Source organism: Nipponia nippon, unplaced genomic scaffold (assembly GCF_047370975.1).
Source record: "Nipponia nippon isolate SJK-2023a ecotype South Korea unplaced genomic scaffold, ASM4737097v1 scaffold_16, whole genome shotgun sequence".
NCBI lineage: Eukaryota > Metazoa > Chordata > Aves > Pelecaniformes > Threskiornithidae > Nipponia > Nipponia nippon.
In genome coordinates, this window is record NW_028262332.1 from 2,284,994 (window position 1) to 2,298,738 (window position 13,745).

At 58.2% G+C, this 13,745-nt stretch overlaps 1 protein-coding gene across 4 annotated transcripts; it reads left to right on the forward strand.

The window, feature by feature from the left end:
• Positions 1–4,480: 4,480 nt before the first annotated feature.
• Positions 4,481–13,457, forward strand: LOC104022229 (glutamine synthetase). Of its 4 annotated transcripts, none has more exons than XM_087753003.1 (7): positions 4,481–4,700; positions 5,271–5,432; positions 7,145–7,291; positions 8,135–8,262; positions 9,403–9,602; positions 9,886–10,216; positions 12,246–13,457. In XM_087753003.1, exons 1-6 carry the CDS (start codon positions 4,496–4,498, stop codon positions 10,205–10,207), a joined length of 1,164 nt encoding a protein of 387 aa, XP_087609129.1. In that variant the 5' UTR covers positions 4,481–4,495; the 3' UTR covers positions 10,208–10,216; positions 12,246–13,457. The 4 variants fall into 4 exon arrangements, with proteins under 4 accessions (XP_087609129.1, XP_087609130.1, XP_009474191.2 ...); XM_087753004.1 differs by having other exon boundaries at positions 12,249–13,457; XM_009475916.2 differs by lacking the exon at positions 12,246–13,457 and having other exon boundaries at positions 9,886–10,644.
• The last annotated feature ends 288 nt before the right edge of the window (positions 13,458–13,745 follow it).

Below are 13,745 nucleotides of genomic sequence, written 5' to 3' on the forward strand. Positions count from 1 at the left end.
CCAGCCTTTCTTCGCAGCGTCCCCCTCGCGTTTCCTTGGCCAGGGAAAACCGCTTCTTCCCCAGCGGTGTACACAGGAAAATTCCCACCCGCTCTCCCCCCAGCCCCTCTAATCCCTTTATGGTGTTTGTGCCGGGCTCCCCCACACCGACCCTGCTCTTTGCCTTCCCTCTAATCTCCCCATCGAACAGTCTGGGCAGGAGACAAACCGCCACGGGTTGTTCGGACCAAACCTGGGGAGAGGGAACGCTCCTGCCTGGGGCTGCATGGTCCAGGGCTCCGGGAGGTGCTTTGGGGGTTTAACCGGTGGCACACGAGGAGAGGGACAAGCAGGCTGAAACCCCCTCGGTTCTGAGCAGCACCCTGAATCCTAGAGGATGATTTAGAGTAAAAACCAAACTCTTCATCCCAATACCTCCGCTCTTGCCTGTGCCTGGGGGTGATCCCTCCTGGGCGGCTGTGGGGAGGGATCTGACATCCAAGGCTGCAGGGTCCCCAGCTCCAAGCCCCCGCCCTGCTGCAGCACCAGCTTGTAGCTGGGTGCAGGTCTTGCAAGTCCCCCCAGGAGGTCTGTGTTTGACCCCAGGAGGGAAGGTAGTCGTGTTTAACCCCTTCTTGGTAAAGCGTATCGTGTTATTGAAGTTTTTCAACCTGGAAAATTTGCTAAGGCTATTATTATTAGTAAAGCAAGGGCTTTAATAATATCTTTGGTGTATCTTGGCAAGGCTGGAAAATGCTCGGGCTGATAAAGTCTCAAAGTCGGAGAGATAAAAACTAAAAGTACTTAGGCCTTGGTCAGGTCTCCCCAGCAGAGCTCTCCGGGCGTCACTGGCTGCAGCTCGATGGCCATCATCCAAAAAAAAAGGTGCTGGCTGGGAAAGGGACCAGCCCCACCACGTCCTGCAACGCCGCCCACAGCTGCCGGGCGATCCCGGGGGGGTACCGGGATGGCGTCGCAGCCGCTGCACCAGAGGCGATGGTTGGCCTGCACTGTAGCAATAAATCAGGAATTGGCTTCTCTTCTTGTCCTCCTTTATCTCAAGAAACCCCTCTGTGCCGTGCCGCAGCTCGAAACGGTCTTCAGCAAAGTCCTCTGGAGATTTGCTCTGTGACCTTTTACTGGCACAAGGACATCCCTGCTCCCTCCCTGCCTTCAGCTCCTCCGGTCGCCTGACCTTGGGCCAGTCACTGATTCCCTGAGCCGGGTGCCTGCTGGTGGTTAATATTTACTGTACCTGGCGCAGAGGGGAGCGGGCAGGAACCCGCCGATTGCGGGGCGCGGTGGCTGGGGCTGCCTTGGGGGATAAACTCCTCTTCAAGAGGCTCGAGGATGCAGGTGTGAATCGTGTTTGGTGTTATTAGTGTAACGTAGAGTTGATGCTGTAGAAATGGCTGGAATTTGTGGTGAAGCAAGATTTGATCCCAAGGTTGACAGAAAAACTGAATAAGCAGGTGCCCAACACTACATGGCAGAAATACTTTTTCCTGATTACTAAAATCCCCTTTGACGTGAAATGATTTGGCATCCATCATATATTTGGTGAGCTGCCTCATTTGCGGTGTTTGGGCAGGGATGGGACCCCGGCCATGTGCCCACAGGCTGGCATCATCCCCGGTGCCCCCAAACAGCCGCAAACACGGGGTGTTTGCATTATCGGTGTTTATTCTGTCTTCCCCGTTTGGGGATTTTGGTGCTCAGTGGGTCCAGCCATTCAACAAGGAGCTCTGCTCCCCAAACCAGATTACTAGTGAGCATTAGCACAGCCTGAATTTTGTTTCGTTTCTCCATGATTTTGAGCCCACTCGTGCTTTGGGGTGCTTCTGCACAGCTGGGCACATCCAGGGGGAAGCCAGGGCTTTCATTGGGAATAAAATGAGGCTCTCCCGTACCTGGCTGACTCGGGGAGGTGCGGAGTCTTGGCCAAACCCTGGCATCTCACATGAAAACAGCGTTGCTGGTCCTGCTGTCTGCCATGAAGGACGCAACACATCAGGCTCTGGAGAGGTGGCTCACCTCTCCCTGGCTTGGTTTTGCGGTGCTTCCCAAGGGATGAAGCTCCATCTCCGTCCTTGTGCTTTTTGTGAAAGCTCAGCATCAGCCCCTAGTTCGCCAGTCCCACGGGATCCAGCTCCCTGAGATGGCTGCACGGGGCCAAGGGACCCGGCAGAGCCGCTGACGTGTCCGTTGCTCGTGCTGGCTTGGCTGCATGTTGCAACGCCCCTGGGGAACGCTGCCGCTGGGTTGCACGCCCAGGGGGACATTTCCACCTGCGCTGCTGCCCTGCTTGGGACGATTTCCAAATAGGAATGAGGAAATGTGAGCTTTGCAACCATATTTGTGGACGTGTCCCTAAAATACCCCTGCGAGAGAGGTGGCTGCTTTCAAGCTGCACCCCAGTTTCAGCTACGGGAGACCCTGCACGTCACCCGGGCAGCATCAAGGACACGGGTGACACAGAGGAGACCCGCACGGCTCTGCCACCGCGGCTCCGGGGAGCCTCGGGCACGTGTCTGGGCGCCAACCTCCTTCACACGGGCTCTGCTCAGGGCAGTGCCCGCGGGCGATGGGGCGGGTGACGTCTGGCCTGCCCACAGCCCGCTGCCACTGATGTCACCACCCGGGGACCCAAATTTGCTAATTAAGTTTTGCTTCTCTCGCTCTGCCAATCTCATTTCCTGGTTCTTGTGCAATTGCAGATGCTTTCGGGTTTCTTCCCGGTTGTTTATCCGCCTGCGGGATCAAAACACCTTCAGAAGCAAAACAGAGCTGGGCGTTTGGGGTCGGTGCCTGGCGAGGAGGTGTGATGGGGGGACATTTTGTGGGTCTGTGCCCGGCGAGGAGGTGTCCTGGGGGAGGGCATCAGCCATGAAGGGGTTTTTTTAGCTGCCTCAGTGCAGATGTTTCACTGTTTCGCAGAAAAACATTCCTGGGGGTGAATCAGGCAGCCACAAGCATGAGTCTGCCTCAAAGACCAGGGGAATTAGCAAAACCCCAAACCGCTTTGGAGCCCGGTCATGCTTTTTAAAGCCTTTTCTCCTCTTGTAACATTGAAAAACTGCTTAAAAACTGAGGCTGGAGAGTCGCGGTGCGCTCACCCGGCTGGGTTTGCTGGGGGTTTATTTGAAATCCTACCCTCCTCCCAGAAAAAAAATATCTTTGAGATACTGCCCGGCAGGCGCCGCGCGGGCTGTTTGCCCTGCGTCTGCCTTCGCGCCCGGCTGTGCGCGGGCACGTTTTGGATCTGTCTGCTCTAACAAATATGAACCCGTAACGCCGTATCTGTGGAAAACTGAAAAGGCAGCGGCCCGTTTAATTAATCTAATTGAGATTTGGGTTCGGCTCAATAGCTGGAAATTGCTGCTGTATTGAAATAATCTACTCAAATTCACACCTCTTGGCTTAGGTGTTTTACCTGACTGCAAATCAAATCAGAGCCGTTGCTGCGCGTGGATAGTTTTGGGTTTTAAAGGTACTTAACTACGCTCTGGTGCTTAAAAATGTGAAAAATTGTTCTTTAGCTCAACAGTTTATGGCTGCGAGGGGCTGAAGCAGGTGATTTCAGTGTTTTCCCATAGCTCTCCCTGCAGCCCTCAGCCTTGGGGTCCTTCAAATCACGGACGCCCGGGAGGCAGACGCTGCCCTGCAGCTGCGAGGGGCTGCAGTCGTCCCTGGGGTGTCCAGGGCGGGACGGGGCGGGCAGGGCTGGTTTTAGGGGTCTCAGGGATCCGGTTGTCCCTGTCCCCAGGGATCTGGTTGCCTGCGTCCCCAGGGCCAGCCAGGCACCTCGATCTGCGTTCCGGCATCGCACCTCCGCAGGGCATGGGCCCAGTGAGGCTCTTGGGGGGCCCGGGGGAGCGCGCCACGCCGGCCGCACCGGCTCCGCACCCCACGCCCCGGAGCAGGGCTGGGGGGCAAAACACCCGCTCCCATGTAAGGGAGCAACCCTACAAAAACAAAGTGCCCGGGGGGAGGACATGTGCGGCAAGGGGGCCGGAGGTGGTAAATAATATTTTCAATGAGTAATACTTGCTATTTTTTAATAAATAACATGTTATTTAGCCAATAACGTGTTATTTATCAATAAAGTGATGTTTTAACAATATGATACTTATTGGTTTTAATAAATAATGTTTAAATACGAGGGAAGAATCCCCCCGAACGTTTGCAAGCAGGAACCCTCGGGGGGGGGCCGGGGCCCGGGGCGGAGCCGCCCCCGCTCCGCCTCCCCGCGCGGGGCGGCCGCGGGCGCGTATAAAGCGCGGCGGGCGCGGCCGCTGGCAGCGCTGGGGCCGGTGAGCGGCGGGGCCGCGGGTTCGAATCCCGCGGGGGGACGCTCGGCGGTGGGGAGGGGGCAGCCGGGGCGGGGCTGCCCGTGCAGCGCCGAGCACCCGCGAGGGCTGGTTGGGGGCGGGAGGTTGGTTGTGGCTTATTTTGCCCGGGGGGGGGGGGGGTGTTGCTTTTTAAAATTAACTGGGGGGGAAATGGGCAGAGGGTGATGCCGCGCTCACCTGCGCGCTCTCGCAGGGCCGTCGCCATGTCAGTGTCACACAGCTCCAGGCTGAACAAGCTGGTGCGGGAGCAGTACATGAGGCTGCCCCAGGATGGGTCGGTGCAGGTCACCTACGTCTGGATCGACGGCAGCGGCGAGGGCGTGCGCTGCAAGAGCAGGACCCTCGAGAAGGAGCCCAAGAGCATCGAAGGTAACGCTGCTCTGGACGATGGTTGGCGTGGTGGAGGGCGACGAGCATCACCAGGAAAAGTTCTGGGGTGCTTTGGGCGGTGGGAGTTGGCACTTGCTCTCCCCGGTTGCGTGGCGCCGGTGATACCCGCTGCAGTCGTCTCGTGGGGTTGTATCAAGCGGCAGAGTAAATACCTGGCCTGTGTTGCTGCCGTTTGCTTAATCCGTAATCTCTGTCATTAGCGCTGGGTGGGAAGGGGAGGATGAGATCCTCGCCCCTTTCCACCCGGCAAACAGGCATGGAGAGGTGTTGGCATCCGGATGGGGTTTGGCAGAGGGAGGTGAAGTGGCCAGGGCTGATCCTGCCTGTGCCCTGATCGTGCTGGGGGGGTGCACACGCTGACGCTTGGGGAGCACCGCTGGGCTCCTGGGATGTGCGAGAAAACCTTTGCTGCCATCGTCCTGTGGCACTCGGTGCCCTCTGGGTGCTCCGTCCCAGGGTCTAAGCCTCTGCCCAGCACTCGGCATGATCTGTATGAGAGAGACCTTTTCCCAAATCCACTCCCCGCTCTGTCCCCCTCCTGCCTCGCAGATGTCCCCGAGTGGAATTTCGATGGCTCCAGCACGGCACAGGCGGAGGGCTCCAACAGCGACATGTTCCTGGTGCCCGTCCGCATGTTCAGGGACCCTTTTTGCCTGGACCCCAACAAGCTGGTGCTCTGCGAAGTGCTGAAGTACAACAGGAAACCCGCAGGTGAGCATCTCCGACCCGCACCCCCGGCTCCCCAGGGTCACCCCCTTATTATTTAGGGTGCCGTCTCTCCAAGGGGCCGCTCGCTCTGGACTGCTGGCACCAGGGAGCAGCTCGGCACCGAGCGCTTGGCCCGAGGCTCCGAAATTCAAGTGCTGGTGGCGGCGGTTGTTTGCAGGAACCTGTTTTAGCGGCGCAGGGCGAGAAGAGCAGTGAGATGTGGAGCTCGCGGCGCTCGCCAGCTCGAGTGCGCCGCAGGCGTCACCGGGTTTTTGAGCCCGAGTGCACCCAGCCCCTGGGGCTGTGGGGTTACAGCGGGGGAGCTGGAAGCGGCAGGGAGGATTTAATGCGCCGGGTTCGTGGCTGTTCTCCTCGTTGATGGGTGGCTGCAGAAAAGGAGGGAGAAGGCGCTGGGGCGGCACGGGCTGGCTCGGCGTGACCTTTTGCAAGCAGCCCCAGAGCATGCCAGCAGTCAGTCTTATCGCTGCTGGCAGAAGTCTCAGTCCGGTTGTTTGTCCTGTCTGATAAAGCCCCAGACGGAGGAGGGGGAGCTGGTTTGCAGGGACGGGCTGAGGGGCTCCCAGAGGGGTTATTTCCCGGCAAATAACCTGTTATTTGCCAGTAAAGTGGGGCCATGTCCCCACTGGGTGTGTGGGGGGAGGGAGACGGCATCTGCGGGGTGATGCACACATCTGCCTGGGAGAGGAGAGGCAGCGATGGTGAAAGACAGGGCTGGTTCCTCTTCAAACAGTGTCATGCCTGCTGGCCGCAGGGGAAGTGTCTCGGTTGAGATTCCTGCCCAGCAGCTCCTCCGCCGGAGCAATTTGTAATGAGAGCCCCTGGCCCTGGAGCTCCTGGGCAGAGAGCTCAGCCCGGAGCCCTGCGACACCCCGCAGAGGAGAGGGGTGCACCCTCCGGCTCTTCCCGGGGGGGTCCCTGTGGATGTTAAGGGCTGTGTGGGCTCTGGGGGGGAACTGCTTTGCTCCCTTCTCCCACCAGTGCAAAGGAGGTGTCACTGCTCCTCTCCAGCCCTGTGCCCTGGGCTTTATGTCGTAGCTGCTCTGGGGTCTTTTGTTGTGATTTAAAGGGAGGATTTGCTGCCTGTCCCTGTTGCAACAGTTTTTCAGCCCTGCTGCTTTGGTCCAAACTCTCACTCCCCTTGACTGGCACGTTGTCCCATGTCAGGGTGGTTCTCTAATATCTGTATCTTCCTGGCAAAGCCCCGGTCGCCCTGAGCACCCCTGCCACCACAAAGGGCCAAGGCAGGGCCAGCCAGCCTGGATGCTAACCAAAAACATGGAGCAGGAGAAAAATCAGGATAAGTAAGCTGAGGATGGGGGTGAAGTAGTGATGGGAGATGTATAGTCCCTGTTCCCAGGTCTGCCGGATGCCTGTAGGACAGGGCTGGGGTATGGCTCCTGGTCTCTCCGTGGGTAAGAGGAGGATGTTCATGGACCATTGGTGGTGGTTTGGGGAGCAGGCTAATTAAACCTCCTTGGAATGTGGCCTGATGCTGTGGTGATGGAGTAGCTCTGCGAGGAGGAAACCGGTGAGCAGAGAGCGTTGCAGGAAGGGGGATCTGCTTGCCGGGTGCCTGAAGGCTTCCGTGGGAAGTGCTTGGCAGTGGTGGAGTCTCAACCTTGGAGTGGGATGGAGTGGAGCATGGCAGGCACCTGCCCACGGTGCAGGTCTAACCCGGACCTCTCTGCTCCCAGAGACCAACCTGAGGCACACATGCAAGAAAGTCATGGACTTGGTTAAGGACAGCCACCCCTGGTTCGGGATGGAGCAGGAGTACACACTGCTGGGCATCAACGGCCACCCCTACGGCTGGCCCGACAACGGCTTCCCCGGCCCGCAGGGTGAGTGCTGCCTCCCTTCTCCAACTCAAATGCTCCCCTCAGCTCCCACCCTGCTGCTTGGGGGGTGCTGCCCAGCAGTAAGCATCCCATCCCCAACCTCAGGTGCAGCTTTTCCATCACGGCTGACACCGGGCAGGAGCCGGGATGAGGTTAGGAGCTGTTTGCCGGGAGCGCTGGGTGCCCCGCGGCTCACGTGAGCCGGCCGGCAGTGCCGCTCCCGCCGGACCCCGGTTGCACAAACAGCTCAGCTGCCTGACTTGTTTGGCAAGGGCTGGAGAACTTGGCTGGAAAAGCCTCCTCCCTGTGAGTGTTCGGGAAAGGGCCGGCACACTGTGCCCTCCTGCAGAAGTGAGCGAGCCCCAGCGCCTCAGCTGCCTCCTGGGAATGGGCCAGGGGTTTCCCAGCCTGACTTAATCAGGCTTTTGTGGGGACCAGCTGCTTTCACCATCTCCCTTCCCCCAGGTGGGGAGAAGATCTTTGTCTGACGTGCTTGAATGAGGAAGAGCCATCAGCTGTTGTCAGAACAATCTCGGAGGCTTGATGTGCTCAGAGGGTCTGCAAGGTGCCCTGGGGCTTCCTTATCTTCTGGCCACCTCCCAGTTGATGCATGACAAGTCCTGTTTAACTGCCCAGATAAGGCTGAGGTTGCAGAGCTGAACTGCTCACGCTGCTGGGCCCGGAGCAGGGGTCGGTGGCTCAATGCACCATGGAGGGCAACACCATTTAATTCCCCTAAATCCTCTGCAGGTGATGGCTGGTACCTGGGAGTGGTGGGATTATGCTGCAGTGCTGTTGTTACTCCCAAAAGCTTTACTTGGGTGGTGACTCCTCTTTCCTTTCCAGGCCCCTATTACTGCGGGGTTGGAGCAGATAAGGTGTACGGGCGTGATATCGTGGAGTCCCACTACAAGGCATGTCTCTACGCGGGGGTGAAGATCTGTGGCACCAATGCAGAGGTGATGCCCTCCCAGGTATGTGTGGACGGCCCCACGCAGCCCCCGTTTCCAGTGATGGATACGAGTTATTGTGAGCCTGGAATAACCCAGCAACACCCAACTCCTTTGCGATGCCAAATCCAGTGACTCCCCACATCGGTTTTGTCTAGATGGGAGCAGTTGCTCTGCTAGGATGAAAATGTACACGCTTGATTTTCTCCTACCTCACCCTGGCGTGCAAATCCCTGCTTTTTGGGGCAGGGAAGCGAAATGGCAGCCAGTGCGGAACTGGATGCTCCCCTGCGCTTTCCTTCCTCCGCGGAGCAGGGATGCAGGGGACGGCATGAGCCGGGATGGGCTGCGGGAGCAGCGTGTGGAGCGACGGGCATCTGCGTCCTGCTCCTCTACCCCGGGAGCCGGGAAGCGCGGGTGGGACATGGCCTTGGGGAGCAGTTGAGGGGGGGTTGGGTTTATTTAGGAGTTAGCCAGAGGGAGTCCCTGATTGCATTAGGCGGGTGGCCAGACTGACCAACAGTGATTTGGCCCTGTAGCCTGCGAATCGCTGACTGTCCCGCCGCTGATGTGGCAGCAATAAGCAGGGGGCTTATCTGCAGTGCAGCTGAGGCAGGACTTTTAACGACCCTGCTGTTTGCCCTGACTTTTTCAGGGTCCTTCTTGGCTGCTTTCTGCATCTTGGGCTCTGTCCCGGCTAGGCCATGCTGGCAGTCGTAAATGCGTCACCCCCTGCTTAGTCACCCTGGGTGGCGCAACCCCGGCTGCAGCCGGGGAGGAGCAGCCCCGGGAAAGACTAACAGGCTCCTTGTTAGTCCTGGGCCCTGTTTGCGATGTGGGCTGGGGGATCCTGTCTGCCACCACCGGCTTCAAAGGCAGGCGTGGTGCTTATTTACCTCCGTTTTGATTAAAACCTCTCTGATTTGCTCTATTTAGTCATGAGCAGTTTATTCCCCTTTTTTTTTTTTTTTTTTTTTTTTTTTTTTGCACGCCAAAGCTGTCCTGTTGCTTAACTTGATGCTCCTCGTCCTCATTGCTGATTCCCAAGGGGTAAAGCTCAGCCATACCCCAGGCTGGCGGCCCTCGCCGGGGTGGGTGGCAGGGATGTGATGGCTGGGGAGGCACGAACCTGCCCGTCCTCATGCATCCACTCGCCCTTTCCAGTGGGAATTCCAGGTGGGCCCATGCGAAGGCATCGAGATGGGAGATCACCTCTGGATGGCTCGGTTCATCCTCCACCGCGTCTGCGAGGACTTTGGGGTTGTGGCTACTCTGGACCCCAAACCGATGACTGGCAACTGGAACGGCGCCGGGTGTCACACCAACTACAGCACCGAGGAGATGCGGAGAGAAGGGGGTCTTAAGTGAGTCCTGGGGGGTCCCCGGGAGGTACCCAGGAGGCTTGGGGTGTCCTTGGCCGTGTGGCAGCTCCCTGTCCCATGTGTGTCTCTGTACCTGGGTGGCTGCACCAGACAGGGCTGGGGCTGCCCCAGCTCATTTTATTTTAAAAGCAGCTGGTCATATGAGAATATCCCCTGGGCTGTCCTCGTCCCTGCACAGAAGGAGGGGGTGACAGCCTTCCTGGCCATGGGAACACCCCCCAAATGGACCTACTGACAAACCCAACCCCGTTCTCCTCTCCCACAGACACATCGAAGCCGCCATCGAGAAGCTGAGCAAGCGGCACGACTACCACATCTGCGTCTATGACCCACGGGGCGGCAGGGACAACTCCCGGCGGCTCACCGGCCACCACGAGACGTCCAACATCTTTGAGTTCTCCGCCGGTGTGGCCAACCGAGGTGCCAGCATCCGCATCCCACGCCAGGTTGGCCAAGACGGCTACGGCTACTTCGAGGATCGGCGGCCGGCAGCCAACTGTGACCCCTACGCGGTCACCGAGGCCATCATGAGGACGACGGTGCTCAACGAGACCGGGGTGGAGACCAAGGACTATGCTGACCACTGAAGCCACGGGGTGGGTGGAGGTTTTTGTTTCTACACTAGCTTCTCACGTGGGATTTGTGCCCGTGTGGTGTCCTTGGCTGCAAGCTCAGACTCTTTAGGAACCTCGCTTCTGGTTTTGTGAAATGTCGCCTTAGAAATATATATATTTTATAGTAAGAGAGAGGGCCCCAACCTATTTTCTCAACCACTTTTTTTCTGGTTCCTGGTTTTAAGGTTGTTGTGGGGAGGTTTTTTTTAAAATTTGGATTGAATATTTTTCCGATGGACTTTACACTGTGATGTACATAGATCCCTACGTGGAAGCTGCAGCTGCTGCTGTTTGCACCTGGGGAGGGCGGGTGCTTTTTTTCCATATCTCTGTTGCAAGGAAATTATAATAAATAATTTTCCTGGCTGCGTGGCAGCTGGGTTATGGTGCCGTGGGTGCATTTTTCTGTAGCTCCTAGAGCTCCATGGAGGATTCAGTTTGGGTCTTGATGAGCCTGAGCAGCCTGTACCGGCCCCGGGCAGGGGCTGGAGGAGTGGAGATGCTGGAGGATCCTTGGGGCAGGTTCCTGGAGCTGCCTTGCCCCATTTGCCAGTGGCCGAAAGGCCATCTCCCTCCATCGTGATCCCCCGAAAGGCAAACAGAGCGACGCAGCCTGAGCAAACAGCGGCCGGAGCAGCAGCTGGCGGGCGTTTACACAGGGCGTGCGCTGCTGAGTCAGCAAAGCTGGCGCTGGGCACAGCGAGCGGCAGCCCTCCCCTCCAGGGACACCTTTGGGTGAGGGAGGGGAGCCTGGGGACGTTCCCCTCCTGCACCCCAAGGGCGATGCCCTGCTGAACCGCAGGGACACGGGGCAGCTCCTTGGGCTGGAGTCTCTTTACAAGCGGGGTGGTTGTAGGTTGTATTCATGGAGCAAAACCCCCAGGTGGGGCCATGGGGTGTCAACAGCATCTCTGAGGGCCAGGCCCTTGGGGTCCCTTCATGCTGCAACTGTGGGGAGGAGCTGGATGCAAGCACAGGGGACAGCTCTCGGTCCCAGGGACACCTTGAACAGGCAGGTCAGGTCCCTGGGACAGACCTGCAGGATGCGACCCAGCTGCAGTCACCAACGCGGGGGTTACCTGTAGGCGAGGGGCAGCAGCAGCATGAACAGCTGGGACGTCATGTCCACTCCTGTGCAGTCATGGGGATTTTGAAACTGGTTTTATGTTTATCTTTGAATCCAATGGAGGTCACAAGCCGAAATGGAGGACCCCGAGTCCCTCCTGCGGGTCATGGCCCTGCCAGCGGAGCGGGGAGCGAGGGCAGCGGCAGCCGGGGAGGTGGCCGTGCCCTGGACCGCAAGCAGCCAGGAGCCCTTGGTGTCTCTGAGCTGTTCAAGAATAAATGTAACCTGGTCCCCACCCTAAGGACAAACTTTCCTTCCAGAAATTGCTCTTCGGGATGTTTAATGTTTTTCATCCAAACCACAACGCTGTCTTGTTTTCCTCTCATTTTTATGATGTCTTTAATGGGTGATTTGAGCACTGGGGCAGCGACTGCTGGATGCAGCTGGAAAATCAAGAACTAAAGCTGGAACGGGAAGGCTAATGTTTGTTTCCCTGACTGTACCAGTGGCTTAAAGTACTTCAGCTTTCATCATGCTGTGCTGTATAGCCCTTGCTAAATTTGGGGAATCGTGTGAATCCGCATTGCCAACATGCAAACGTCTTTGGCTGGACACAGCACCATGGTATGGGCAAACACTTTGTACCTGTTCCGGGGTCTCACCCTGCGATTCCCCTCTGACAGAGGACCCTCCGTGTCAGTGGAGGACCGTGACGCTCCAGGGGAGATCCAGGGATTCGCCCAAAGCCACAGCCTGGGGTTTTTGCTGAGCTGGGATCAGCCCTGGCCACTGTTTGCTGGGGACGCTGCCTGTCGGTCCCCACGCGGCTGGAGCTGCTGCGTGCTTGAACACTTTCAAGCTATCCTTTGCCAAAACACAGATCTTCTTGCTTGTACTTTTTGAGGTCAAAATGGGCCAGAAACCGTGTATTTTTTTTTCCTAAAGCAGGAGGGATTCCCACCCGCAGAGCCTGCAGCACAGGGGAAACAAGGACACCGGCAAGTTCCCACAAGAGCTTTTCTTATAAATTTGGTGTGTCTGCTTCTGTCGAAGGTGGGTTGTTGGGTTCAGCCAGTGGAGCAGGCACTGGGGATGGAGCCGGCCGAGGGCCCGAGGCCGTGGAGGGGGGACAGCATCCCCGTCCCCATCCCAGGGCCGGGCAGCGCCGGGAGGAGATGCACCCAGCATTGCCTGGCGCTCCGCGCCCGATGGAAGCGGGGCCGGGACCCCCGGTGGAACCCACCCCAGAAGTGCTGGGGGTGCGGGCTGCTGCGGTGTGGGTAAGCGGTATCCAGGGCTTTCCCGATGGAGCACCCCGAGGAGACAGTGCCGGGGGGGGGGGGGATCCACCGCCGTCCCTCGCTGCGGCTCCCGGCTGGGGCGGGCCGCATCCTGCGGGGGGCAGAGCCCCGGGGCTGGGGAGCAGGGGGTGGTTGGGGTCTGGAGGCGCTTCCTGGGGGTTTGCTGCCCTCCGCAGGCCCAGACACAAATAACAGCTTTGCCCTGCTTCCCCCGGGAAGAGGGGAGAGGGCCGGGAGAGTGCGGGGGAGCCGGCTGACAAAGTCTTGTTTCTTGTTGGGTGGGCGATGCCAGGAAGCTCTGCAACAACACAGCAGCTCCTGCAACACAGCAGCTCCTGCAACACAGCAGCTCCTGCAACACAGCAGCTCCTTTGTTTGCGGCTCTGACCGTGCCCACCTGCCCCCAGGGCCACCCTGCACCCTCGCCCGCCGGACAGGCGCACCCGCCTGTACCAAATCTTGCGTTTCCACACAAGCCCTCACAGATAGCGGCAAATAAATACCCCTTTGGGCTCCATCCTGTCCCCGTCCCACCCTCGGCTGGAGGCACGGAGCTGGGTGCTGCCGAGGGGTGCGTTACCCCTCAGGACAGTTGTCCCTGGGGCTGCGACCCAGCAGACGGAGGAGTGACTCCAGTGGGCTGCCAAGCTGGGACACACGAGGACCAGGCGGCCACCGTGGTCCCCTCCTTCGCCTCCCACCAGCGGGCACCCCGGGAAGGCACTGCAGAGGGGGGCACCTGGGGCGGGCGAGCGTCGTGACCACCCTGTGACAGGGAGCGACAGCGCGGGGGCTTGCAGGCTTCTCCATCTTCAGATCTCTTTTCATGACTATAAATTCCATTACTTTGAATTCAGTCAAGGCCTTCACAATTTTTTTTCCAAGCCGGTTATAAAAAGGACATTAGAATTACAATTCTGGTGCTAACAATAGCATTACTCAAAGCCGCTGGCCAGAAATGGGGAGCTCTGGGTAGAATAAAGACCTAAACTAAAATGTCAATAATAACTTCTTTTTTCCCCTCCCTATCTTCCAACCTGCACAATTTGCTTGGGTCGCTCTATCTTAATGAGCATTAAAATGGTTTCAAATTAGATCTACAGAAAATTGAATTTTTTCCCTCAGAAGCTTAGTCTGGCCTTTA